At 52.9% G+C, this 27,705-nt stretch overlaps 1 protein-coding gene across 2 annotated transcripts in view; it reads left to right on the top strand.

Annotated features, from left to right (window-relative positions):
* The window catches only part of fktn (fukutin), a 36,503-nt gene extending 12,424 nt beyond the window's left edge, over positions 1 to 24,079 (top strand). For both annotated transcript variants that reach the window (XM_072453385.1, XM_072453384.1), the window contains exons 5-11: positions 3,486 to 3,574; positions 5,199 to 5,326; positions 7,976 to 8,108; positions 14,781 to 14,910; positions 15,079 to 15,212; positions 15,425 to 15,549; positions 23,330 to 24,079. In XM_072453385.1, coding sequence (XP_072309486.1) covers positions 3,486 to 3,574; positions 5,199 to 5,326; positions 7,976 to 8,108; positions 14,781 to 14,910; positions 15,079 to 15,212; positions 15,425 to 15,549; positions 23,330 to 23,543 — 953 coding nt within the window. In that variant the 3' untranslated portion in view covers positions 23,544 to 24,079. The remainder of the gene's footprint in view (positions 1 to 3,485; positions 3,575 to 5,198; positions 5,327 to 7,975; positions 8,109 to 14,780; positions 14,911 to 15,078; positions 15,213 to 15,424; positions 15,550 to 23,329) is intronic.
* The last annotated feature ends 3,626 nt before the right edge of the window (positions 24,080 to 27,705 follow it).

The raw sequence follows: 27,705 nt of genomic DNA, 5'->3' as shown, positions 1-27,705 counted from the left end.
ACTGAGCTAACACACTAAGCTAACACACTGAGCTAACACACTGAGCTAATACTGAGCTAATACTGAGCTAACACACTGAGCTAACACACTGAGCTAACACACTGAGCTAATACTGAGCTAACACACTGAGCTAACACACTGAGCTAACACACTGAGCTAATACTGAGCTAATACTGAGCTAACACACTGAGCTAATACTGAGCTAACACACTGAGCTAACACACTGAGCTAATACTGAGCTAACACACTGAGCTAATACTGAGCTAACACTGAGCTAATACCGAGTTAATAATGAGCTAACACACTGAGCTAATACTGAGCTAACACACTGAGCTAATACTGAGCTAACACTGAGCTAATACTGAGTTAATAATGAGCTAACACACTGAGCTAACACACAGAGCTAATACTGAGTTAATAATGAGCTAACACACTGAGCTAACACTGAGCTAATACTGAGCTACACTCTCATACCTGTAAACGAGCTGAAGGGAGTCAATAGTCGCTCTTCTCTTCTGCACATGCTCAGTTAGAGCTTCTCCTCTGTGAAGATGCTCCTCCCACAGCCTCATGCTCCTCCCACAGCCTCATGCTCCTCCCACAGCCTCATGCTCCTCCTACTGTCTCATGCTCCTCCCACAGCCTCATGCTCCTCCTACTGTCTCATGCTCCTCCCACAGACTCATGCTCCTCCCACAGACTCATGCTCCTCCCACAGCCTCATGCTCCTCCCACAGCCTCATGCTCCTCCCACAGCCTCATGCTCCTCCTACTGTCTCATGCTCCTCCCACAGCCTCATGCTCCTCCTACTGTCTCATGCTCCTCCCACAGACTCATGCTCCTCCCACAGACTCATGCTCCTCCCACAGACTCATGCTCCTCCCACAGCCTCATGCTCCTCCCACAGCCTCATGCTCCTCCCACAGCCTCATGCTCCTCCTACTGTCTCATGCTCCTCCCACAGCCTCATGCTCCTCCTACTGTCTCATGCTCCTCCCACAGACTCATGCTCCTCCCACAGACTCATGCTCCTCCCACAGACTCATGCTCCTCCCACAGACTCATGCTCCTCCCACAGCCTCATGCTCCTCCCACAGACTGATGCTCCTCCCACTGCCTCATGCTCCTCCCACAGACTCATGCTCCTCCCACTGCCTCATGCTCCTCCCACAGACTCATGCTCCTCCCACTGCCTCATGCTCCTCCCACTGCCTCATGCTCCTCCCACAGACTCATGCTCCTCCCACAGACTCATGCTCCTCCCACAGACTCATGCTCCTCCCACAGCCTCATGCTCCTCCCACTGCCTCATGCTCCTCCCACAGACTCATGCTCCTCCCACAGACTCATGCTCCTCCCACAGACTCATGCTCCTCCCACAGCCTCATGCTCCTCCCACAGCCTCATGCTCCTCCCACAGACTCATGCTCCTCCCACTGCCTCATGCTCCTCCCACAGCCTCATGCTCCTCCCACTGCCTCATGCTCCTCCCACAGACTCATGCTCCTCCCACTGCCTCATGCTCCTCCCATTGCCTCATGCTCCTCCCACAGACTCATGCTCCTCCCACTGCCTCATGCTCCTCCCACAGCCTCATGCTCCTCCCACTGCCTCATGCTCCTCCCACAGACTCATGCTCCTCCCACTGCCTCATGCTCCTCCCATTGCCTCATGCTCCTCCCACAGACTCATGCTCCTCCCACAGACTCATGCTCCTCCCACAGACTCATGCTCCTCCCACAGACTCATGCTCCTCCCACAGACTCATGCTCCTCCCACAGACTCATGCTCCTCCCACAGACTCATGCTCCTCCCACAGCCTCATGCTCCTCCCACAGACTCATGCTCCTCCCACAGACTCATGCTCCTCCCACAGACTCATGTTCCTCCCACAGACTCATGCTCCTCCCACAGACTCATGCTCCTCCCACAGACTCATGCTCCTCCCACAGCCTCATGCTCCTCCTACTGTCTCATGCTCCTCCCACAGCCTCATGCTCCTCCTACTGTCTCATGCTCCTCCCACAGACTCATGCTCCTCCCACAGACTCATGCTCCTCCCACAGACTCATGCTCCTCCCACAGACTCATGCTCCTCCCACAGCCTCATGCTCCTCCCACAGACTGATGCTCCTCCCACTGCCTCATGCTCCTCCCACAGACTCATGCTCCTCCCACTGCCTCATGCTCCTCCCACAGACTCATGCTCCTCCCACTGCCTCATGCTCCTCCCACTGCCTCATGCTCCTCCCACTGCCTCATGCTCCTCCCACAGACTCATGCTCCTCCCACAGACTCATGCTCCTCCCACAGACTCATGCTCCTCCCACAGCCTCATGCTCCTCCCACAGCCTCATGCTCCTCCCACAGACTCATGCTCCTCCCACAGCCTCATGCTCCTCCCACTGCCTCATGCTCCTCCCACAGACTCATGCTCCTCCCACAGACTCATGCTCCTCCCACAGACTCATGCTCCTCCCACAGCCTCATGCTCCTCCCACAGCCTCATGCTCCTCCCACAGACTCATGCTCCTCCCACTGCCTCATGCTCCTCCCACAGCCTCATGCTCCTCCCACTGCCTCATGCTCCTCCCACAGACTCATGCTCCTCCCACTGCCTCATGCTCCTCCCATTGCCTCATGCTCCTCCCACAGACTCATGCTCCTCCCACTGCCTCATGCTCCTCCCACAGCCTCATGCTCCTCCCACTGCCTCATGCTCCTCCCACAGACTCATGCTCCTCCCACTGCCTCATGCTCCTCCCATTGCCTCATGCTCCTCCCACAGACTCATGCTCCTCCCACAGACTCATGCTCCTCCCACAGACTCATGCTCCTCCCACAGACTCATGCTCCTCCCACAGACTCATGCTCCTCCCACAGACTCATGCTCCTCCCACAGCCTCATGCTCCTCCCACTGCCTCATGCTCCTCCCACAGACTCATGCTCCTCCCACTGCCTCATGCTCCTCCCATTGCCTCATGCTCCTCCCACAGACTCATGCTCCTCCCACTGCCTCATGCTCCTCCCACAGCCTCATGCTCCTCCCACTGCCTCATGCTCCTCCCACAGACTCATGCTCCTCCCACTGCCTCATGCTCCTCCCATTGCCTCATGCTCCTCCCACAGACTCATGCTCCTCCCACTGCCTCATGCTCCTCCCACAGCCTCATGCTCCTCCCACTGCCTCATGCTCCTCCCACAGACTCATGCTCCTCCCACTGCCTCATGCTCCTCCCATTGCCTCATGCTCCTCCCACAGACTCATGCTCCTCCCACAGACTCATGCTCCTCCCACAGACTCATGCTCCTCCCACAGACTCATGCTCCTCCCACTGCCTCATGCTCCTCCCACTGCCTCATGCTCCTCCCACAGACTCATGCTCCTCCCACTGCCTCATGCTCCTCCCACTGCCTCATGCTCATTATAATACATATATCATGTATAATACTTTATATAAAAGGTGTTTTTCACGCTCTCAGGAGAAGACCCACGATTGGTCGGTTTGGACGTGTCAGGTGACCAGGTCCCTCTGCACCTGCTGCTGCGTCGCCACGGCAACGTCATACAGGTGAGGCTAAAAGGGTCTCAGTGACCTTTGACCCTCTGAAACTGTCCAAACGTCTGGGGTCATGTGACAAACCAAACCAGACCCTGTCCCGTGTTCTAGACTCTGTCCCGTGTTCTAGACCCTGTCCCGTGTTCTAGACCCTGTCCCGTGTTCTGTGTTCTAGACTCTGTCCCGTGTTCTAGACTCTGTCCCGTGTTCTAGACCCTGTCCCGTGTTCTAGACCCTGTCCCGTGTTCTAGACCCTGTCCCGTGTTCTGTGTTCTAGACTCTGTCCCGTGTTCTAGACCCTGTCCCGTATTCTGTGTTCTAGACCCTGTCCCGTGTTCTGTGTTCTAGACTCTGTCCCGTGTTCTAGACTCTGTCCCATGTTCTGTGTTCTAGACCCTGTCCCATGTTCTGTGTTCTAGACTCTGTCCCGTGTTCTAGACCCTGTCCCGTGTTCTGTGTTCTAGACTCTGTCCCGTGTTCTAGACTCTGTCCCATGTTCTGTGTTCTAGACCCTGTCCCGTGTTCTAAACTCTGTTCCGTGTTCTAAACCCTGTCCCGTGTTCTTGACCCTGTCCCGTGTTCTAGACTCTGTCCCGTCTTCTGTGTTCTAGACTCTGTCCCGTGTTTTAGACTCTGTTCCGTGTTCTAGACCAAATCCCGTGTTCTAGACCCTGTCCCGTGTTCTAGACCCTGTCCCGTGTTCTGTGTTCTAGACTCTGTCCCGTGTTCTAGACCCTGTCCCGTATTCTGTGTTCTAGACCCTGTCCCGTGTTCTGTGTTCTAGACTCTGTCCCGTGTTCTAGACTCTGTCCCATGTTCTGTGTTCTAGACCCTGTCCCGTGTTCTAAACTCTGTTCCGTGTTCTAGACTCTGTCCCGTGTTCTAGACCCTGTCCCGTCTTCTGTGTTCTAGACTCTGTCCCGTGTTTTAGACTCTGTTCCGTGTTCTAGACCAAATCCCGTGTTCTAGACCCTGTCCCGTGTTCTAGACCCTGTCCCGTGTTCTAGACAATGTTCCGTGTTCTAGACCCTGTCCCGTGTTCTAGACATTGTTCCGTGTTCTAGACCCTGTCCCGTGTTCTTGACTCTATCCCGTGTTCTAGACATTGTTCCGTGTTCTAGACCCTGTCCCGTGTTCTTGACTCTATCCCGTGTTCTAGACTCTGTCCCGTGTTCTAGGCTCTGTCCCGTGTTCTAGACCATGTCCCGTGTTCTAGGCTCTGTCCCGTGTTCTAGACCATGTCCCGTGTTCTAGACCATGTTCCGTGTTCTAGACCATATCCCGTGTTTTAGACCCTGTCCCGTGTTCTAGACCATGTCCCGTGTTCTAGACCATGTTCCGTGTTCTAGACCATATCCCGTGTTTTAGACCCTGTCCCGTGTTCTAGACTCTGTTCCGTGTTCTAGACAATGTTCCGTGTTCTAGACTCTGTCCCGTGTTCTAGACTCTGTTCCGTGTTCTAGACCAAATCCCGTGTTCTAGACCCTGTCCCGTGTTCTAGACAATGTTCCGTGTTCTAGACCCTGTCCCGTGTTCTAGACTCTATCCCGTGTTCTAGACTCTGTCCCGTGTTCTAGACTCTGTCCCATGTTCTTGACTCTATCCCGTGTTCTAGACTCTGTCCTGTGTTCTATAGTTGGTGTTCTTCGTAGAACGCGGCGGTGGATTCCTGTGGCACGGAGCTCTGAGACTCAGACCAGACCAAGACCGGACTTTTCCCTTCAGACTCCTGGATTACGGCCGCCACCAGGGGGCGTACGACAGGTCAAACTAGTCCTGGTTTAGACCTGGTTTAGTCCTGGTTTAGTCCTGGTTTAGACCCGGTTTAGTCCTGGTTTAGACCTGGTTAAGTCCTGGTTTAGACCTGGTTTAGTCCTGGTTTGGACCTGGTTTAGTCCTGGTTTAGACCTGGTTTAGAACTGGTTTAGACCTGGTTTAGTCCTGGTTTAGTCCTGGTTTAATCCTGGTTTAGACCTGGTTTAGTCCTGGTTTAGTCCTGGTTTAATCCTGGTTTGGACCTGGTTTAGTCCTGGTTTAGTCCTGGTTTAATCCTGGTTTAGTCCTGGTTTAGTCCTGGTTTAGTCCTGGTTTAATCCTGGTTTGGACCTGGTTTAGTCCTGGTTTAGTCCTGGTTTGGACCTGGTTTAGTCCTGGTTTAGTCCTGGTTTAGTCCTGGTTTAGTCCTGGTTTAATCCTGGTTTGGACCTGGTTTAGTCCTGGTTTAGTCCTGGTTTAGTCCTGGTTTAGTCCTGGTTTAATCCTGGTTTGGACCTGGTTTAGTCCTGGTTTAGTCCTGGTTTAGTCCTGGTTTAGTCCTGGTTTAATCCTGGTTTGGACCTGGTTTAGTCCTGGTTTAGTCCTGGTTTAGTCCTGGTTTAATCCTGGTTTGGACCTGGTTTAGTCCTGGTTTGGACCTGGTTTAGTCCTGGTTTAGTCCTGGTTTAGTCCTGGTTTAGTCCTGGTTTAGTCCTGGTTTAATCCTGGTTTGGACCTGGTTTAGTCCTGGTTTAGTCCTGGTTTAATCCTGGTTTGGACCTGGTTTAGTCCTGGTTTAGTCCTGGTTTAGTCCTGGTTTAGTCCTGGTTTAGTCCTGGTTTAGTCCTGGTTTAATCCTGGTTTGGACCTGGTTTAGTCCTGGTTTAGTCCTGGTTTAGTCCTGGTTTAATCCTGGTTTGGACCTGGTTTAGTCCTGGTTTAGTCCTGGTTTAGTCCTGGTTTAATCCTGGTTTAGTCCTGGTTTAGTCCTGGTTTAGTCCTGGTTTAATCCTGGTTTGGACCTGGTTTAATCCTGGTTTAGTCCTGGTTTAATCCTGGTTTAGTCCTGGTTTAGTCCTGGTTTAGTCCTGGTTTGGACCTGGTTTAATCCTGGTTTAGTCCTGGTTTAATCCTGGTTTAGTCCTGGTTTAGTCCTGGTTTAGTCCTGGTTTAGTCCTGGTTTAATCCTGGTTTGGACCTGGTTTAGTCCTGGTTTAGTCCTGGTTTAATCCTGGTTTGGACCTGGTTTAGTCCTGGTTTAGTCCTGGTTTAGTCCTGGTTTAGTCCTGGTTTAGTCCTGGTTTAATCCTGGTTTGGACCTGGTTTAGTCCTGGTTTAGTCCTGGTTTAGTCCTGGTTTAATCCTGGTTTGGACCTGGTTTAGTCCTGGTTTAGTCCTGGTTTAGTCCTGGTTTAATCCTGGTTTGGACCTGGTTTAATCCTGGTTTAGTCCTGGTTTAGTCCTGGTTTAGTCCTGGTTTAGTCCTGGTTTAATCCTGGTTTGGACCTGGTTTAGTCCTGGTTTAGTCCTGGTTTAATCCTGGTTTAGTCCTGGTTTAGTCCTGGTTTAGTCCTGGTTTAATCCTGGTTTGGACCTGGTTTAGTCCTGGTTTAGTCCTGGTTTAATCCTGGTTTGGACCTGGTTTAGTCCTGGTTTAGTCCTGGTTTAATCCTGGTTTAGTCCTGGTTTAGTCCTGGTTTAGTCCTGGTTTAATCCTGGTTTGGACCTGGTTTAGTCCTGGTTTAGTCCTGGTTTGGACCTGGTTTAGTCCTGGTTTAGTCCTGGTTTAGTCCTGGTTTAGTCCTGGTTTGGACCTGGTTTAGTCCTGGTTTAGTCCTGGTTTAGTCCTGGTTTAGTCCTGGTTTAGTCCTGGTTTAATCCTGGTTTGGACCTGGTTTAGTCCTGGTTTAGTCCTGGTTTAGTCCTGGTTTAGTCCTGGTTTAATCCTGGTTTGGACCTGGTTTAGTCCTGGTTTAGTCCTGGTTTAGTCCTGGTTTAATCCTGGTTTGGACCTGGTTTAGTCCTGGTTTGGACCTGGTTTAGTCCTGGTTTAGTCCTGGTTTAGTCCTGGTTTAGTCCTGGTTTAGTCCTGGTTTAATCCTGGTTTGGACCTGGTTTAGTCCTGGTTTAGTCCTGGTTTGGACCTGGTTTAGTCCTGGTTTAGTCCTGGTTTAGTCCTGGTTTAGTCCTGGTTTAATCCTGGTTTGGACCTGGTTTAGTCCTGGTTTAGTCCTGGTTTAGTCCTGGTTTAATCCTGGTTTGGACCTGGTTTAGTCCTGGTTTAGTCCTGGTTTAGTCCTGGTTTAATCCTGGTTTAGTCCTGGTTTAGTCCTGGTTTAGTCCTGGTTTAATCCTGGTTTAGTCCTGGTTTAATCCTGGTTTAGTCCTGGTTTAGTCCTGGTTTAGTCCTGGTTTAGTCCTGGTTTGGACCTGGTTTAATCCTGGTTTAGTCCTGGTTTAATCCTGGTTTAGTCCTGGTTTAGTCCTGGTTTAGTCCTGGTTTAGTCCTGGTTTAATCCTGGTTTGGACCTGGTTTAGTCCTGGTTTAGTCCTGGTTTAATCCTGGTTTGGACCTGGTTTAGTCCTGGTTTAGTCCTGGTTTAGTCCTGGTTTAGTCCTGGTTTAGTCCTGGTTTGGACTGGTCTGGTCCTGTTCCAGGCCGGAGCTGGTCCTCACGGTCCTGGATGGTCTGGATGTTCGAGTCCCTCGTAACGTCACCCACTTCCTCTTAGAACAGAGACACGCCCACTTCCTGGAGTGTGGTTACCGTGACGCCCACAGCTTCCTGCAGGTGAGTCTTGGTTTTTGATTGGTCAGCGTTTAAACAGAAGGAGGCGGAGCTTGGCTGAAGGACAGAAGAATGATCCTTCCCCCATAGACCGTGTCGGAGAGAGACCGTGTCGGAGAGAGACCGTGAGACCGTGTCAGAGAGAGACCGTGTCGGAGAGAGACCGTGTCGGAGAGAGACCGTGTCGGAGAGAGACCGTGTCGGAGAGAGACCGTGTCGGAGAGACTGTGGACTAAACCTGATGAATTTTGTGATAAAAATGCAATTATTACATCTGAACTCTAGCTCCTCCCCCACACTCTGGCCCCGCCCCCTGACTCTCTCTCTCTCCAGCTTTACCCTCAGGACTCTAGCTCCTCCCCCACACTCTGGCCACGCCCCCTGACTCTCTCTCTCTCCAGCTTTACCCTCAGGACTCTAGCTCCTCCCCCACACTCTGGCCACGCCCCCTGACTCTCTCTCTCTCTCCAGCTTTACCCTCAGGACTCTAGCTCCTCCCCCACACTCTGGCCCCGCCCCCTGACTCTCTCTCTCTCCAGCTTTACCCTCAGGACTCTAGCTCCTCCCCCACACTCTGGCCACGCCCCCTGACTCTCTCTCTCTCCAGCTTTACCCTCAGGACTCTAGCTCCTCCCCCACACTCTGGCCACGCCCCCTGACTCTCTCTCTCTCTCTCCAGCTTTACCCTCAGGACTCTAGCTCCTCCCCCACACTCTGGCCCCGCCCCCTGACTCTCTCTCTCTCCAGCTTTACCCTCAGGACTCTAGCTCCTCCCCCACACTCTGGCCACGCCCCCTGACTCTCTCTCTCTCCAGCTTTACCCTCAGGACTCTAGCTCCTCCCCCACACTCTGGCCCCGCCCCCTGACTCTCTCTCTCTCCAGCTTTACCCTCAGGACTCTAGCTCCTCCCCCACACTCTGGCCACGCCCCCTGACTCTCTCTCTCTCCAGCTTTACCCTCAGGACTCTAGCTCCTCCCCCACACTCTGGCCCCGCCCCCTGACTCTCTCTCTCTCCAGCTTTACCCTCAGGACTCTAGCTCCTCCTCCACACTCTGGCCACGCCCCCTGACTCTCTCTCTCTCCAGCTTTACCCTCAGGACTCTAGCTCCTCCCCCACACTCCTCCCCCACACTCTGGCCACGCCCCCTGACTCTCTCTCCAGCTTTACCCTCAGGACTCTAGCTCCTCCCCCACACTCTGGCCACGCCCCCTGACTCTCTCTCTCTCCAGCTTTACCCTCAGGACTCTAGCTCCTCCCCCACACTCTGGCCCCGCCCCCTGACTCTCTCTCTCTCTCCAGCTTTACCCTCAGGACTCTAGCTCCTCCCCCACACTCTGGCCACGCCCCCTGACTCTCTCTCTCTCCAGCTTTACCCTCAGGACTCTAGCTCCTCCCCCACACTCTGGCCCCGCCCCCTGACTCTCTCTCTCTCCAGCTTTACCCTCAGGACTCTAGCTCCTCCCCCACACTCTGGCCACGCCCCCTGACTCTCTCTCTCTCCAGCTTTACCCTCAGGACTCTAGCTCCTCCCCCACACTCTGGCCACGCCCCCTGACTCTCTCTCTCTCCAGCTTTACCCTCAGGACTCTAGCTCCTCCCCCACACTCTGGCCCCGCCCCCTGACTCTCTCTCTCTCCAGCTTTACCCTCAGGACTCTAGCTCCTCCCCCACACTCCTCCCCCACACTCTGGCCACGCCCCCTGACTCTCTCTCCAGCTTTACCCTCAGGACTCTAGCTCCTCCCCCACACTCTGGCCACGCCCCCTGACTCTCTCTCTCTCTCCAGCTTTACCCTCAGGACTCTAGCTCCTCCCCCACACTCTGGCCACGCCCCCTGACTCTCTCTCTCTCCAGCTTTACCCTCAGGACTCTAGCTCCTCCCCCACACTCTGGCCCCGCCCCCTGACTCTCTCTCTCTCCAGCTTTACCCTCAGGACTCTAGCTCCTCCCCCACACTCTGGCCACGCCCCCTGACTCTCTCTCTCTCCAGCTTTACCCTCAGGACTCTAGCTCCTCCCCCACACTCTGGCCACGCCCCCTGACTCTCTCTCTCTCCAGCTTTACCCTCAGGACTCTAGCTCCTCCCCCACACTCTGGCCCCGCCCCCTGACTCTCTCTCTCTCCAGCTTTACCCTCAGGACTCTAGCTCCTCCCCCACACTCTGGCCACGCCCCCTGACTCTCTCTCTCTCCAGCTTTACCCTCAGGACTCTAGCTCCTCCCCCACACTCTGGCCCCGCCCCCTGACTCTCTCTCTCTCCAGCTTTACCCTCAGGACTCTAGCTCCTCCCCCACACTCTGGCCACGCCCCCTGACTCTCTCTCTCTCCAGCTTTACCCTCAGGACTCTAGCTCCTCCCCCACACTCTGGCCCCGCCCCCTGACTCTCTCTCTCTCCAGCTTTACCCTCAGGACTCTAGCTCCTCCTCCACACTCTGGCCACGCCCCCTGACTCTCTCTCTCTCCAGCTTTACCCTCAGGACTCTAGCTCCTCCCCCACACTCTGGCCACGCCCCCTGACTCTCTCTCTCTCCAGCTTTACCCTCAGGACTCTAGCTCCTCCCCCACACTCCTCCCCCACACTCTGGCCACGCCCCCTGACTCTCTCTCCAGCTTTACCCTCAGGACTCTAGCTCCTCCCCCACACTCTGGCCACGCCCCCTGACTCTCTCTCTCTCCAGCTTTACCCTCAGGACTCTAGCTCCTCCCCCACACTCTGGCCCCGCCCCCTGACTCTCTCTCTCTCTCCAGCTTTACCCTCAGGACTCTAGCTCCTCCCCCACACTCTGGCCACGCCCCCTGACTCTCTCTCTCTCCAGCTTTACCCTCAGGACTCTAGCTCCTCCCCCACACTCTGGCCCCGCCCCCTGACTCTCTCTCTCTCCAGCTTTACCCTCAGGACTCTAGCTCCTCCCCCACACTCTGGCCACGCCCCCTGACTCTCTCTCTCTCCAGCTTTACCCTCAGGACTCTAGCTCCTCCCCCACACTCTGGCCACGCCCCCTGACTCTCTCTCTCTCCAGCTTTACCCTCAGGACTCTAGCTCCTCCCCCACACTCTGGCCCCGCCCCCTGACTCTCTCTCTCTCCAGCTTTACCCTCAGGACTCTAGCTCCTCCCCCACACTCCTCCCCCACACTCTGGCCACGCCCCCTGACTCTCTCTCCAGCTTTACCCTCAGGACTCTAGCTCCTCCCCCACACTCTGGCCACGCCCCCTGACTCTCTCTCTCTCTCCAGCTTTACCCTCAGGACTCTAGCTCCTCCCCCACACTCTGGCCACGCCCCCTGACTCTCTCTCTCTCCAGCTTTACCCTCAGGACTCTAGCTCCTCCCCCACACTCTGGCCCCGCCCCCTGACTCTCTCTCTCTCCAGCTTTACCCTCAGGACTCTAGCTCCTCCCCCACACTCTGGCCACGCCCCCTGACTCTCTCTCTCTCCAGCTTTACCCTCAGGACTCTAGCTCCTCCCCCACACTCTGGCCCCGCCCCCTGACTCTCTCTCTCTCCAGCTTTACCCTCAGGACTCTAGCTCCTCCCCCACACTCTGGCCACGCCCCCTGACTCTCTCTCTCTCCAGCTTTACCCTCAGGACTCTAGCTCCTCCCCCACACTCTGGCCACGCCCCCTGACTCTCTCTCTCTCTCCAGCTTTACCCTCAGGACTCTAGCTCCTCCCCCACACTCTGGCCACGCCCCCTGACTCTCTCTCTCTCCAGCTTTACCCTCAGGACTCTAGCTCCTCCCCCACACTCTGGCCCCGCCCCCTGACTCTCTCTCTCTCCAGCTTTACCCTCAGGACTCTAGCTCCTCCCCCACACTCTGGCCACGCCCCCTGACTCTCTCTCTCTCCAGCTTTACCCTCAGGACTCTAGCTCCTCCCCCACACTCTGGCCCCGCCCCCTGACTCTCTCTCTCTCCAGCTTTACCCTCAGGACTCTAGCTCCTCCCCCACACTCTGGCCACGCCCCCTGACTCTCTCTCTCTCCAGCTTTACCCTCAGGACTCTAGCTCCTCCCCCACACTCTGGCCACGCCCCCTGACTCTCTCTCTCTCCAGCTTTACCCTCAGGACTCTAGCTCCTCCCCCACACTCTGGCCCCGCCCCCTGACTCTCTCTCTCTCCAGCTTTACCCTCAGGACTCTAGCTCCTCCCCCACACTCCTCCCCCACACTCTGGCCACGCCCCCTGACTCTCTCTCCAGCTTTACCCTCAGGACTCTAGCTCCTCCCCCACACTCTGGCCACGCCCCCTGACTCTCTCTCTCTCTCCAGCTTTACCCTCAGGACTCTAGCTCCTCCCCCACACTCTGGCCACGCCCCCTGACTCTCTCTCTCTCCAGCTTTACCCTCAGGACTCTAGCTCCTCCCCCACACTCTGGCCCCGCCCCCTGACTCTCTCTCTCTCCAGCTTTACCCTCAGGACTCTAGCTCCTCCCCCACACTCTGGCCACGCCCCCTGACTCTCTCTCTCTCCAGCTTTACCCTCAGGACTCTAGCTCCTCCCCCACACTCTGGCCACGCCCCCTGACTCTCTCTCTCTCCAGCTTTACCCTCAGGACTCTAGCTCCTCCCCCACACTCTGGCCACGCCCCCTGACTCTCTCTCTCTCTCCAGCTTTACCCTCAGGACTCTAGCTCCTCCCCCACACTCTGGCCACGCCCCCTGACTCTCTCTCTCTCCAGCTTTACCCTCAGGACTCTAGCTCCTCCCCCACACTCTGGCCCCGCCCCCTGACTCTCTCTCTCTCCAGCTTTACCCTCAGGACTCTAGCTCCTCCCCCACACTCTGGCCACGCCCCCTGACTCTCTCTCTCTCCAGCTTTACCCTCAGGACTCTAGCTCCTCCCCCACACTCTGGCCCCGCCCCCTGACTCTCTCTCTCTCCAGCTTTACCCTCAGGACTCTAGCTCCTCCCCCACACTCTGGCCACGCCCCCTGACTCTCTCTCTCTCCAGCTTTACCCTCAGGACTCTAGCTCCTCCCCCACACTCTGGCCACGCCCCCTGACTCTCTCTCTCTCCAGCTTTACCCTCAGGACTCTAGCTCCTCCCCCACACTCTGGCCACGCCCCCTGACTCTCTCTCTCTCCAGCTTTACCCTCAGGACTCTAGCTCCTCCCCCACACTCCTCCCCCACACTCTGGCCACGCCCCCTGACTCTCTCTCCAGCTTTACCCTCAGGACTCTAGCTCCTCCCCCACACTCTGGCCACGCCCCCTGACTCTCTCTCTCTCCAGCTTTACCCTCAGGACTCTAGCTCCTCCCCCACACTCTGGCCCCGCCCCCTGACTCTCTCTCTCTCTCCAGCTTTACCCTCAGGACTCTAGCTCCTCCCCCACACTCTGGCCACGCCCCCTGACTCTCTCTCTCTCCAGCTTTACCCTCAGGACTCTAGCTCCTCCCCCACACTCTGGCCACGCCCCCTGACTCTCTCTCTCTCCAGCTTTACCCTCAGGACTCTAGCTCCTCCCCCACACTCCTCCCCCACACTCTGGCCACGCCCCCTGACTCTCTCCAGCTTTACCCTCAGGACTCTAGCTCCTCCCCCACACTCTGGCCACGCCCCCTGACTCTCTCTCTCTCCAGCTTTACCCTCAGGACTCTAGCTCCTCCCCCACACTCTGGCCCCGCCCCCTGACTCTCTCTCTCTCCAGCTTTACCCTCAGGACTCTAGCTCCTCCCCCACACTCTGGCCACGCCCCCTGACTCTCTCTCTCTCCAGCTTTACCCTCAGGACTCTAGCTCCTCCCCCACACTCTGGCCACGCCCCCTGACTCTCTCTCCAGCTTTACCCTCAGGACTCTAGCTCCTCCCCCACACTCTGGCCACGCCCCCTGACTCTCTCTCCAGCTTTACCCTCAGGACTCTAGCTCCTCCCCCACACTCTGGCCACGCCCCCTGACTCTCTCTCTCTCCAGCTTTACCCTCAGGACTCTAGCTCCTCCCCCACACTCTGGCCACGCCCCCTGACTCTCTCTCTCTCCAGCTTTACCCTCAGGACTCTAGCTCCTCCCCCACACTCCTCCCCCACACTCTGGCCACGCCCCCTGACTCTCTCTCTCTCCAGCTTTACCCTCAGGACTCTAGCTCCTCCCCCACACTCTGGCCACGCCCCCTGACTCTCTCTCTCTCCAGCTTTACCCTCAGGACTCTAGCTCCTCCCCCACACTCTGGCCACGCCCCCTGACTCTCTCTCTCTCCAGCTTTACCCTCAGGACTCTAGCTCCTCCCCCACACTCTGGCCCCGCCCCCTGACTCTCTCTCTCTCTCCAGCTTTACCCTCAGGACTCTAGCTCCTCCCCCACACTCTGGCCACGCCCCCTGACTCTCTCTCTCTCCAGCTTTACCCTCAGGACTCTAGCTCCTCCCCCACACTCTGGCCCCGCCCCCTGACTCTCTCTCTCTCCAGCTTTACCCTCAGGACTCTAGCTCCTCCCCCACACTCTGGCCACGCCCCCTGACTCTCTCTCTCTCCAGCTTTACCCTCAGGACTCTAGCTCCTCCCCCACACTCTGGCCACGCCCCCTGACTCTCTCTCCAGCTTTACCCTCAGGACTCTAGCTCCTCCCCCACACTCTGGCCACGCCCCCTGACTCTCTCTCTCTCCAGCTTTACCCTCAGGACTCTAGCTCCTCCCCCACACTCTGGCCCCGCCCCCTGACTCTCTCTCTCTCCAGCTTTACCCTCAGGACTCCAGCTCGGCCGCGCTGGACTTCAGGAGGAAAGTCCAGACTCTGCTCCAGATCTCGGTCCGGACTCTGGGCCAGATCCAGGTCCCGTTCTGGATCAGCAGTGGCACCTGTCTGGGTGAGAGCTAACATGCTAAAACATGCTAAAACACCAGACAAACATGCTAAAACATGATTGGCCGAGAAAAAACACGCAACTAAAAGGTGTGATTGGTCAATGGGAGATAAAGATTGAAATGGAGTTTCTTCTGCCTCTGCACTGGCTGGTGCTGTGCGCCCCCTGCAGGTTGGCTGAGGCAGTGCGAGGTCATCTCCTACAGCAGAGACGTGGACATCGGGATCTTTGTCCAAGACTTCAGACCTGAGATAGTCCAGGTCCTGACCAGGGCTGGACTCCAGCTCAAGCACCGCTTTGGGAAGGTTAGTCCTGGTTTAGTCCTGGTTTAGTCCTGGTTTAGACCTGGTTTAGTCCTGGTTTAGTCCTGGTTTAGACCTGGTTTAGTCCTGGTTTAGTCCTGGTTTAGTCCTGGTTTAGTCCTGGTTTAGCCCTGGTTTAGACCTGGTTTAGTCCTGGTTTAGTCCTGGTTTAGTCCTGGTTTAGTCCTGGTTTAGTGCTGGTGTGTTGTGGTCAGGTGGAGGACAGTCTGGAGCTGTCTTTTCTTCTGGACGATGTCAAACTGGACGTCTTCTTCTTCTATGATGATGGACAGTTCATGTGGAACGGAGGAACTCAGGCTCGGACGGGACGAAAGTTCAAGTAAGTGTCCTGGATCTCACATTCACTCGTGCCAAACGTCTCTGGGTCAAACGTCTCTTCAAATCAAATCAAATCAATTTATTTTTGTAAGGCCCAAAATCACAACAACAGTTGCCTCTGAGGGCCACAGGGAGAAATGAATCAACAATGTCTGTGGTGGCGATGGAGTCAGACAATGTCTGTGGGGACGAGGGACGATGTCCCAGGTCCTCTGTCCTTAGACTCTCCTTCTGCAGGAAAAACTACAGAAAAAACCTCTTTGGGACAAAAGCGTATGTCCCTGTGTTAGTTCCAGTGAAGGAGGATGTGACTCTCACAGACGTGAGGGAGACTGGAGCTGGAGTCTCTCCTCAGGCAGATGAGGGACCGTCCACACGGGGCAGGGACACTTCACCAGGACAGGAACATCTGGGTCCACAGGTCCTCAGGTGTGAGACAAAGACAAAGAAGGAGGTGAACAGTTTGGAAGTGGAATTAAAAAATAAATATTGTTTGATAGAATAAGTCAGAAGAAGAAGATAGAGCTCAAGCTGTCATACTTCCCCCAGCATAGTTACTCCTAGGGCAGCGGAGCTAAAGCTGTGGGTTTATCTTTATGTTCCTAACTACTCTGACCATAAGAGATTTAAAGAGGAACGTTTTAAGCCTGGACTTAAATGAAGAGACTGTGTCAGCAGATTTAACATGGGCCGGGAGCTGATTCCATAACACAGGAGCTTGGGAGCTAAACGCTCTACCTCCTACTGTGCTTTTAGAGACTCTTGGCACCACCAGAAGGCTCTACCTCGTACAGTACTTTTAGAGACTCTTGGCACCACTAGAAGGCTCTACCTCCTACAGTACTTTTAGAGACTCTTGGCACCACCAGAAGGCTCTACCTCCTACAGTACTTTTAGAGACTCTTGGCACCACCAGAAGGCTCTACCTCCTACTGTGCTTTTAGAGACTCTTGGCACCACCAGAAGGCTCTACCTCCTACAGTACTTTTAGAGACTCTTGGCACCACTAGAAGGCTCTACCTCCTACAGTACTTTTAGAGACTCTTGGCACCACCAGAAGGCTCTACCTCCTACAGTACTTTTAGAGACTCTTGGCACCACTAGAAGGCTCTACCTCCTACAGTACTTTTAGAGACTCTTAGCACCACCAGAAGGCTCTACCTCCTACAGTACTTTTAGAGACTCTTGCCACCACTAGAAGGCTCTACCTCCTACAGTACTTTTAGAGACTCTTAGCACCACCAGAAGGCTCTACCTCCTACTGTGCTTTTAGAGACTCTTGGCACCACCAGAAGGCTCTACCTCCTACAGTACTTTTAGAGACTCTTGGCACCACCAGAAGGCTCTACCTCCTACAGTACTTTTAGAGACTCTTGGCACCACCAGAAGGCTCTACCTCCTACTGTACTTTTAGAGACTCTTGGCACCACCAAAAGGCCGGCATTCTGAGAGCGAAGAGCTCTGTTTGGATGATATGGTTCTATAGCATCTTTGAGGTAGGATGGGGCCATGTCATTTATGGCTTTGTAGGTCAAGAGTAGAATTTTGAATTTGATTCTAAACTGGACAGGAGCCAGTGAAGAGACTCCAGCACCGGTGTAATGTGCTCTCTTCTTTTTGTTCCTGTTAGTAATCTTGCTGCTGCATTTTGAACCAGTTGAAAGCTTTTTATGGAGCTTTTAGGACACGCTGCAAGCAGGGAGTTACAGTCTAATCTAGTCGTTACAAATGCATGGATAAGTTTTTCAGCATCACTTTTAGGCAGAATTCTTCTGATTTTGGCGATGTTGCACAAATGGAAATAGTCTGTTTTACAAGCTTGATTTATATGAGCTTTAAATGAGAGCTCCTGGTCCAATAAGACTCTGAGGTTTCTTACAGTAGAACTGGAGGCTTCACTGACATTGTCCAGTGTGACTATCTGCTCAGATAGAGCGTCTCGTAGATGCTTAGGACCAGCACAATGACCTCGGTTTTTTCAGGGTTAAGAAGCAGGTAGTTTAGTGTCATCCAGGTTTTTATCTCCTTCACACAAGCACTAAGTCTGTCTACTTGATCGCTCTGATCAGGTTTCATTGATAAATACAGCTGAGTGTCGTCTGCAGAGCAGTGGAAGTTAATGCCATGTGACCTGATCATGTGACCTAACGGCAGCATGTAAAGAGTAAACAGAATTGGACCGAGTACTGATCCCTGTGGCACACCGTAAATTACTTTAGAGCAGGTGAGGAGCTCTGGTTTACATGAACAAATTGGAACCTATCAGATAAATAGGATTTAAACCAGCTGAGGGCGGGGCCTCTGAGGGCGGGGCCTCTGAGGGCGGGGCCTCTGAGGGCGGGGCCTCCAACACCTACATCACATTCTAACCTCTGCAGTAGAATGTTGTGGTCGATGGTCAAACGCTGCGCTGAGGTCCAACAGAACCAGGACTGAGACCAGTCCATCGTCAGCGGCTCTGAACCCTGCTGTAGTGGGCTCTGAACCCTGCTGTAGTGGGCTCTGGACCCTGCTGTGGTGGGCTCTGAACCCTGCTGTGGTGGGCTCTGAACCCTGCTGTGGTGGGCTCTGGACCCTGCTGTGGTGGGCTCTGAACCCTGCTGTGGTGGGTTATAAATAGGTCTGTAGTTTAACAATAGGTCGGGATCTAGATGAGTCTTTTTCAGAAGAGGTTTAATGACGTCATGTTTGAAGGACGTGGAACATAAACACTTTCTACTGAAGTATTTATTATATTCAGAATAGGGTCTATAATTAGGGGGAGAATGTCTTTGAGGAGCTTGGAATGGGGTCTAGGACACAAGTGGAGCTTTTAGAGGACATAAGGGCTGAAGTTCTCTCTCTTGATCAACAGCTGTGAACCTTTCTAAGTTTACAGTTGGATTTATCTGGGACGTTAGATTTACAGCTTGGGCTCGTTCAGGGCAAATAGAGGGAGTAATTTCATCTAATTTATCTCTGATTGTTTTTATTTTATTATTAAAAAATAGGAGGAAATCATCAGAGCTAAGTGTAGCTGGGAGTGAGGGCTCTACTGCTGTGACAGTTTGTTAGCCTAGCTACAGCGCTGTAAAGGAATTTAGTGTTACTTTTGTTGACTTCTATTAGAAGTGAATAGTCTCTGGTTCTGGCCTCACACAGAGCTGCTGACAGGACAGGAGCAACTTTTCCTGCTTTTAGGGATTCTTCTGTGTGAGCGACAAAATAATCCCTCTAACTTTCTAACTCTTTGTTTATGTGAACGCAGTTCTTGGTTGTACCAGGAGGAGGCGCTTTGACCTAATGACCTTCTGTTTTAACGGAGCGACAACATCAAGAGCAGACTTCAGACAATTCATGGTCAAGTCGACAAATTGATCACTTAAACTGGGACTAAAACTGTTCTCAGCAGGATCACATGACATGATCACATGACATGATCACATGACGTGATCACATGACATGATCACATGACGTGATCACATGACATGATCACATGACGTGATCACATGACACGATCACATGACATGATCACATGACGTGATCACATGACATGATCACATGACGTGATCACATGACATGATCACATGACATGATCACATGACATGATCACATGACGTGATCACATGACGTGATCACATGACATGATCACATGACGTGATCACATGACACGATCACATGACGTGATCACATGACATGATCACATGACGTGATCACATGACACGATCACATGACATGATCACATGACGTGATCACATGACATGATCACATGACATGATCACATGACATGATCACATGACGTGATCACATGACATGATCATATGACATGATCACATGACGTGATCACATGACACGATCACATGACATGATCACATGACATGATCACATGACATGATCACATGACTTGATCACATGACACGATCACATGACATGATCACATGACATGATCACATGACGTGATGACATGATCACATGACGTGATCACATGACATGATCACATGACGTGATCACATGACGTGATCACATGACACGATCACATGACGTGATCACATGACACGATCGCATGACACGATCGCATAACGTGATCACATGACGTGATCACATGACGTGATCACATGACACGATCACATGACACGATCGCATGACACGATCGCATGACGCGATCACATGACACGATCACATGACGCGATCACAAATGACGTGATCGCATGACGCACATGACGTGATCACATGACATGATCGCATGACACGATCGCATGACGTGATCACATGACGTGATCACATGACACGATCGCATGACACGATCGCATGACGTGATCACATGACGTGATCACATGACGTGATCACATGACATGATCACATGACGTGATCACATGACGTGATCATATGACGTGATCACATGACGTGATCACATGACGTGATCACATGACGTGATCACATGACACGATCACATGACATGATCACATGACACGATCACATGACATGATCACATGACGTGATCACATGACATGATCACATGACGTGATCACATGACGTGATCACATGACGCGATCACATGACGTGATCACATGACGCGATCACATGACGCGATCACATGACGCGATCACATGACGCGATCACAAATGACGTGATCGCATGACGCACATGACGTGATCACATGACGTGATCACATGACGTGATCACATGACGTGATCACATGACACGATCACATGACACGATCACATGACACGATCGCATGACGTGATCACATGACATGATCACATGACGTGATCACATGACATGATCACATGACGTGATCACATGATGTTATCACATGACACGATCACATGACACGATCACATGACACGATCACATGACATGATCACATGACATGTCACTTAATATTGGCTCTATTATTTCTTTGACTTTTGAGATCGATTTTTCAGATATTGTCCTTTTCATTATAACTTTATTTTGTGGGACTGGATGATCTTTAAGAATAAACTGAAAGGTAATTAGGAAATGATCTGACAATATAGGGTTTTGAGGGAGGACAATGAGGTCACTAATCTCTGTTCCATACGTTAGGACAAGATCCAGAGTGTTCTTGTGAGTGTGAGTCGCTTTATTTACATTCTGAGTGAAACCAATGCTGTCTAACAAGGCGCTGAAGGCATTACTGAGAGAGTCATCACTCATGTTCACGTGGATATTAAAGTCTCCAACTATAACTATTTTATCCCAGGCTAACACTAAGTTTGATATAAAGTCAGAAAACTCTGTTAAAAACTCTGAGTAGGGACCAGGAGGTCGGTAGATAACTATGAACAAAACTCCTTTTTGGTTTTTCATATTTGGACATGTGATTGACACATGAGGCTTTAAATGAGTGACATGCATTGTTAGTTTTAGGGCTCATGAGTCGCTTGAGTGTGAGATCACTGCCACACCACCACCTCTGTGCTCCTGGAGGTGTGACAGGTAACATGGGTGGGTGGGGTTTACATGGGTGGGTGGGGTTAACATGGGTGGGTGGGGTTAACATGGGTGGGTGGGGTTAACATGGGTGGGTGGGGTTAACATGGGTGGGTGGGGTTAACATGGGTGGGTGGGGTGGACTCATTTAGTCTGACGTAGTCGTCTTGTTGAAGCCACGTTTCAGTTAGAGCTAGAAGATCTATGTTATAGTCACTAATTAATTCATGAACTAAGAGCGATTTGGAGGAAATTGCTCTAATGTTTAGCAGTCCACATTTTACGTGTTTATTCATTTGTTTATTTGTGTCATTTGTGATTGTTATTTTCCTTAAGTTATTTGGTCTGACGCCTGAAATATTTTTTCTGAGATGTGACTTTTTGGCATTATTTGTACGAGGGACACGAGGGACACGAGGGACACGAGGGACACACACAGTCTCTATCTGTCTTGAATCTGAACACTTCACATGTGACAGAGCGGGCAGGAGTTCAGCGACAGAGGAGCGTCTTAAACTGCTGCTCTGCGCCCGGGGCTCATCCCTCTTGTGTCAAACGTCTGGGTCAAACGTATCTTGGGTCAAGCGTCTCTGGGTCAAACGTCTCTGGGTCAAGCGTCTGGGTCAAACGTCTCTGGGTCAAGCGTCTCTGGGTCAAACGTCTCTGGGTCAAGCGTCTCTTGTGTCAAACGTCTTGGTCAAAGGTATCTTGGGTCAAGTGTCTGGGTCAAACGTCTCTGGGTCAAACATCTCCTGTGTCAAGCGTCTCTTGGGTCAAATGTCTCTTGGGTCAAGCGTCTCTCGGGTCAAGCGTCTCTTGTGTCAAACGTCTCGGGTCAAACGTCTCTTGGGTCAAGCGTCTCTCGGGTCAAGCGTCTCTTGTGTCAAACGTCTCTTGGATCAAACATCTCTCTCTGGGTCAAGCGTCTCTTGTGTCAAACGTCTCGGGTCAAACGTCTCTTGTGTCAAACGTCTCGGGTCAAACGTCTCTTGGGTCAAGCGTCTCTTGTGTCAAACGTCTCTCGGGTCAAACATCTCTCTCTGGGTCAAGCGTCTCTCTCGGGTCAAGCGTCTCTCAGGTCAAACGTCTGGGTCAAGCGTATCTGGGTCAAACGTCTCGGTCAAGCGTCTCTCGTTCAAACGTCTGGGTCAAGCGCCTCTGGGTCAACGTCTGGGTAAAGCGTCTCTGGGTCAACCGTCTCTGGGTCAAGCGTCTCTGTGTCAAGCGTCTCTTGTGCCAAACGTCTGGGTCAAGCGTCTCTGGGTCAAACGTCTGGGTCAAGCGTCTTTGGGTCAAACGTCTGGGTCAAACGTCTGGGTCAAACGTCTGGGTCAAATGTATCTTGGGTCAAGCGTCTCTTGTGTCAAACGTCTAGGTCAAGTGTCTCTGGGTCAAACGTCTTTTGTGTCAAACGTCTCTGGGTCAAGCGTCTCTTGTGTCAAACGTCTGCTGTGTCAAGCGTCTCTGGGTCAAGCGTCTCTGGGTCAAACGTCTCTTGTGTCAAACGTCTGGGTCAAGCGTCTCTGGGTCAAACGTCTGGGTCAAGCGTCTCTTGTGTCAAACGTCTTGGGTCAAACGTCTGGGTCAAATGTATCTGGGTCAAACGTCTCGGTCAAGCGTCTCTCGTTCAAACGTCTGGGTCAAGCGCCTCTGGGTCAACGTCTGGGTAAAGCGTCTCTGGGTCAACCGTCTCTGGGTCAAGCGTCTCTGTGTCAAGCGTCTCTTGTGCCAAACGTCTGGGTCAAGCGTCTCTGGGTCAAACGTCTGGGTCAAGCGTCTTTGGGTCAAACGTCTGGGTCAAACGTCTGGGTCAAACGTCTGGGTCAAATGTATCTTGGGTCAAGCGTCTCTTGTGTCAAACGTCTAGGTCAAGTGTCTCTGGGTCAAACGTCTTTTGTGTCAAACGTCTCTGGGTCAAGCGTCTCTTGTGTCAAACGTCTGCTGTGTCAAGCGTCTCTGGGTCAAGCGTCTCTGGGTCAAACGTTTCTTGTGTCAAACGTCTAGGTCAAGCGTCTCTGGGTCAAACGTCTCTTGTGTCAAACGTCTCTGGGTCAAGCGTCTCTTGTGTCAAACGTCTTGGGTCAAACGTCTGGGTCAAATGTATCTTGGGTCAAGCGTCTCTTGTGTCAAACGTCTAGGTCAAGCGTCTCTGGGTCAAACGTCTCTTGTGTCAAACGTCTCTGGGTCAAGCGTCTCTTGTGTCAAACGTCTGTTGTGTCAAGCATCTCTGGGTCAAGCATCTCTGGGTCAAGCGTCTCTGGGTCAAGCGTCTCTTGTGTCAAGCGTCTCTTGTGTCAAGCGTCTCTTGTGTCAAGCGTCTCTGGGTCAAGTGTCCCTTGTGTCCTCAGGTACGTCTTCCCGCGCTTCTCTCTCTGCTGGACGATGTTTCTGGAGCTGAAGGTGCGAGTTCCGTGTGAGACGCTCGATTACGTGCGAGCGAACTATGGCGACGGGTGGAGCGTTCCCACGGTAACCTGGGACTGGAAGACGTCGCCTAGCAACGTCCTCAACAATGGGGTGTGGCCTGTGGACCAGTGGGAGGAGCTTATCCAGGTGTTTTGACCAATCACTGGCCAGGAACAGTACAAGACATTCAGCGACTCCAGTTTGGACCTCCACACAACAACAACCACAACAACAACACCACAACAATAACAATAACAACACCACAACAACACCGCAACCACACCACCACTACAACAACACAACACCACAACAATAACGCCACAACTACACCGCAACAATAACAACAATAACGCCACAACTACACCGCAACAATAACAACAATAACACCACAACAATAATAAAACAACACAACAACAATAAAACAACAACAACAGTAATAAAACAACACCACAACAACAACATAGCAACAGCACCACAACAACAATAATAAAACCACACTGCAACAACAATAATAAAACACCACAACAACAACAATAATAAAACACCACAACAACAATAATAAAACAACACCACAACAACAACAATAATAAAACAACACCACAACAACAATAATAAAACAACACCACAACAACACAGTAACACAATAACACTTCCGTGAAAAGACAAAAAGAGTGAAAAGATGAAATAAACATTTCTCATGAAACTGTCACTTTTGTTTTTTTGCCTTTTTTAGTTTTTAAAATGTTTTGAGTCGTTGCTGTTTTAATGTTTCTGTCGCATTTGATTAAACTCAAGTCAAAACACTGACAATAAGTCAGTGTTTTGACTTGAGTTTAATCACACGGGGGTCACACACGGGGTCAGACACGGGGTCAGACACGGGGTCACACACAGGGTCACACACGGGGTCAGACACGGGGTCAGACACGGGGTCACACACAGGGTCACACACGGGGTCAGACACGGGGTCAGACACGGGGTCACACACAGGGTCACACACGGGGTCACACACAGGGTCACACACGGGGTCAGACACGGGGTCAGACACGGGGTCACACACAGGGTCACACACGGGGTCAGACACGGGGTCAGACACGGGGTCACACACAGGGTCACACACGGGGTCACACACGGGGTCACACACGGGGTCAGACACGGGGTCAGACACGGGGTCAGATACTGGGTCAGACACGGGGTCACACACAGGGTCAGACACGGGGTCACACACGGGGTCAGACACGGGGTCACACACGGGGTCAGACACGGGGTCAGACACAGGGTCACACACAGGGTCACACACGGGGTCACACACGGGGTCACACACGGGGTCAGACACGGGGTCAGACACGGGGTCAGATACTGGGTCAGACACAGGGTCACACACAGGGTCACACACGGGGTCACACACGGGGTCACACACGGGGTCAGACACGGGGTCACACACGGGGTCAGACACGGGGTCACACACGGGGTCACACACGGGGTCAGACACGGGGTCAGATACTGGGTCAGACACGGGGTCACACACGGGGTCAGACACGGGGTCAGACACGGGGTCACACACGGGGTCAGACACGGGGTCAGACACGGGGTCACACACGGGGTCAGACACGGGGTCACACACAGGGTCACACACGGGGTCAGACACGGGGTCAGACACGGGGTCACACACAGGGTCACACACGGGGTCAGACACGGGGTCAGACACGGGGTCACACACAGGGTCACACACGGGGTCACACACGGGGTCACACACGGGGTCAGACACGGGGTCAGATACTGGGTCAGACACGGGGTCACACACAGGGTCAGACACGGGGTCACACACGGGGTCAGACACGGGGTCAGACACGGGGTCACACACGGGGTCAGACACGGGGTCAGACACAGGGTCACACACAGGGTCACACACGGGGTCACACACGGGGTCACACACGGGGTCAGACACAGGGTCAGACACGGGGTCAGATACTGGGTCAGACACAGGGTCACACACGGGGTCACACACGGGGTCACACACGGGGTCACACACGGGGTCAGACACGGGGTCAGACACGGGGTCACACACGGGGTCAGACACGGGGTCACACACGGGGTCAGACACGGGGTCACACACGGGGTCACACACGGGGTCAGACACGGGGTCAGATACTGGGTCAGACACGGGGTCACACACGGGGTCAGACACGGGGTCAGACACGGGGTCACACACGGGGTCAGACACGGGGTCAGACACGGGGTCACACACGGGGTCAGACACGGGGTCAGACACGGGGTCACACACGGGGTCACACACGGGGTCACACACGGGGTCACACACGGGGTCAGACACGGGGTCAGACACGGGGTCAGATACTGGGTCAGACACGGGGTCACACACAGGGTCAGACACGGGGTCACACACGGGGTCAGACACGGGGTCAGACACGGGGTCACACACGGGGTCAGACACGGGGTCAGACACGGGGTCACACACGGGGTCAGACACGGGGTCAGACACAGGGTCACACACAGGGTCACACACGGGGTCACACACGGGGTCACACACGGGGTCAGACACGGGGTCAGACACGGGGTCAGATACTGGGTCAGACACAGGGTCACACACAGGGTCACACACGGGGTCACACACGGGGTCAGACACGGGGTCAGACACGGGGTCACACACGGGGTCACACACGGGGTCAGACACGGGGTCACACACGGGGTCAGACACGGGGTCACACACGGGGTCAGACACGGGGTCACACACGGGGTCAGACACGGGGTCAGATACTGGGTCAGACACGGGGTCAGACACGGGGTCAGACACGGGGGCGGGAGGCGGGGCGGGAGGCGGGGCGGGAGGCGGGACACTCTGTCCTCTGCAGGTCACGAGCACGAGCGCTTTCCGAAAATGTATAGTTTATGATATTTGAAAAATGTGAAACATTGTTTTCTCATCAGAATATTCTTCTTCTTCTTCTCGGGACACGCCCCCTATTTTTCACCCAGTGACATTGACGAAAAGTCACACAAATGTTCACACGTGTAAAAATCGTGCCTCTCTACATTCTGGCTATTTCCCTTTTCTAAAATAAAAGAATGTGCGCGTCAGCGCCCCCAAATGTACCAAAAATGCATTGAGAGATGGGAAATGACCCAAAAAAAATCTGATGGTAGAATCATGAAATTTGGCGCAGAGGTAGATGGTGACAAGAGAAGTAAAAAATATTATTACGGCAACGCCGTCCGCCCAACAAAATGTCGGCCATATTGCTTCAAAAATGGCTAAACATGACTCGGGAGTTTTTCCAGACGTGGTACTTTTATGAACTCCTCTCAGGGCGTTGGCCCTAAAAAGCTGAAATTGTGTGAAAATGGTGCTGAGAAGTGGGACATCAAAAGTTATTCAAATGACTTTGACCCTGTCACAGTTTCTGTGGGTTTGGGCGAAGCCACAAACTGTAGCTAGAATTTCATAAATCTCCCAAATTTAACATTTCTGCCGTTTGCGCAGATAAAGTCCAAATTGTGTCAAATTAGAATCAGTTGTTAAACTCTTTGCCCTAAACCTATTTGAAGTGAAATAAATTAATTTGGCGCCACAGCGCCCCCTACAGAGTTTATATGGAGGTTAAATGTTTAGTTTTGCAAAATTTTACGAAATTTTACACAAAACTCAATTTTGGCCCCATCAAAAAGTCAATGACTCATGTCATAATTGTTATATCGTTGCCGTAACAATGACCAAAACCTCCCATGTTATTCCAATGGGGAAATCGCCAGAACATGTTTACACTTTAGACTTTCACAAACTCCTCCCCCTCAGGGCGTTGACTCCTCCCCCTCAGGGCGTCAGCCCTATTAACCTGAAATTTGGTGAGACTCATCTTCAGGACCATCAAAAGTTATCCACATTTTTATTCAAAGAGTCACGGTGTCTGTGCGGCAAAGCCGCACATTTTGCCAAGAATTCAAAATAAAATTGCTTTTTGATGTAAAACAAAGGGGAGAAGATGTGACAGCGTCACAGATTCAGCAGTAGGCGTAATAAAAGGACAATTGGGGCGCATTAGCGCCCCCTCCTCTTGCGGCGTGGCGAGGGCCGATCATTGCCGCTTGCGGCTACATTTGTTATTATTCTTCTTTCTTCTGCTCTTTGAGCTCTAATTTGACCCCCTGAACATGCTCAAAAACTCACCAAACTTTGCCCAAAATTCAGAATCGGCGAAAAATTTGATTTTTTCTGGGCCATTTTTTTTTTCGTTAAGAAATGGCGCGACAGCGCCACCGACAAAAGTCAAAATACATTGCGCCTATGGGAGACGCCCCGGGG

Source organism: Eucyclogobius newberryi, unplaced genomic scaffold (assembly GCF_026437365.1).
Source record: "Eucyclogobius newberryi isolate DKJ021-1_F unplaced genomic scaffold, fEucNew1.0.hap1 SCAF_2, whole genome shotgun sequence".
NCBI lineage: Eukaryota > Metazoa > Chordata > Actinopteri > Gobiiformes > Gobiidae > Eucyclogobius > Eucyclogobius newberryi.
Note: the sequence above shows the minus strand (reverse complement) of the source record. Positions and strands in the feature narration are given on the sequence as shown.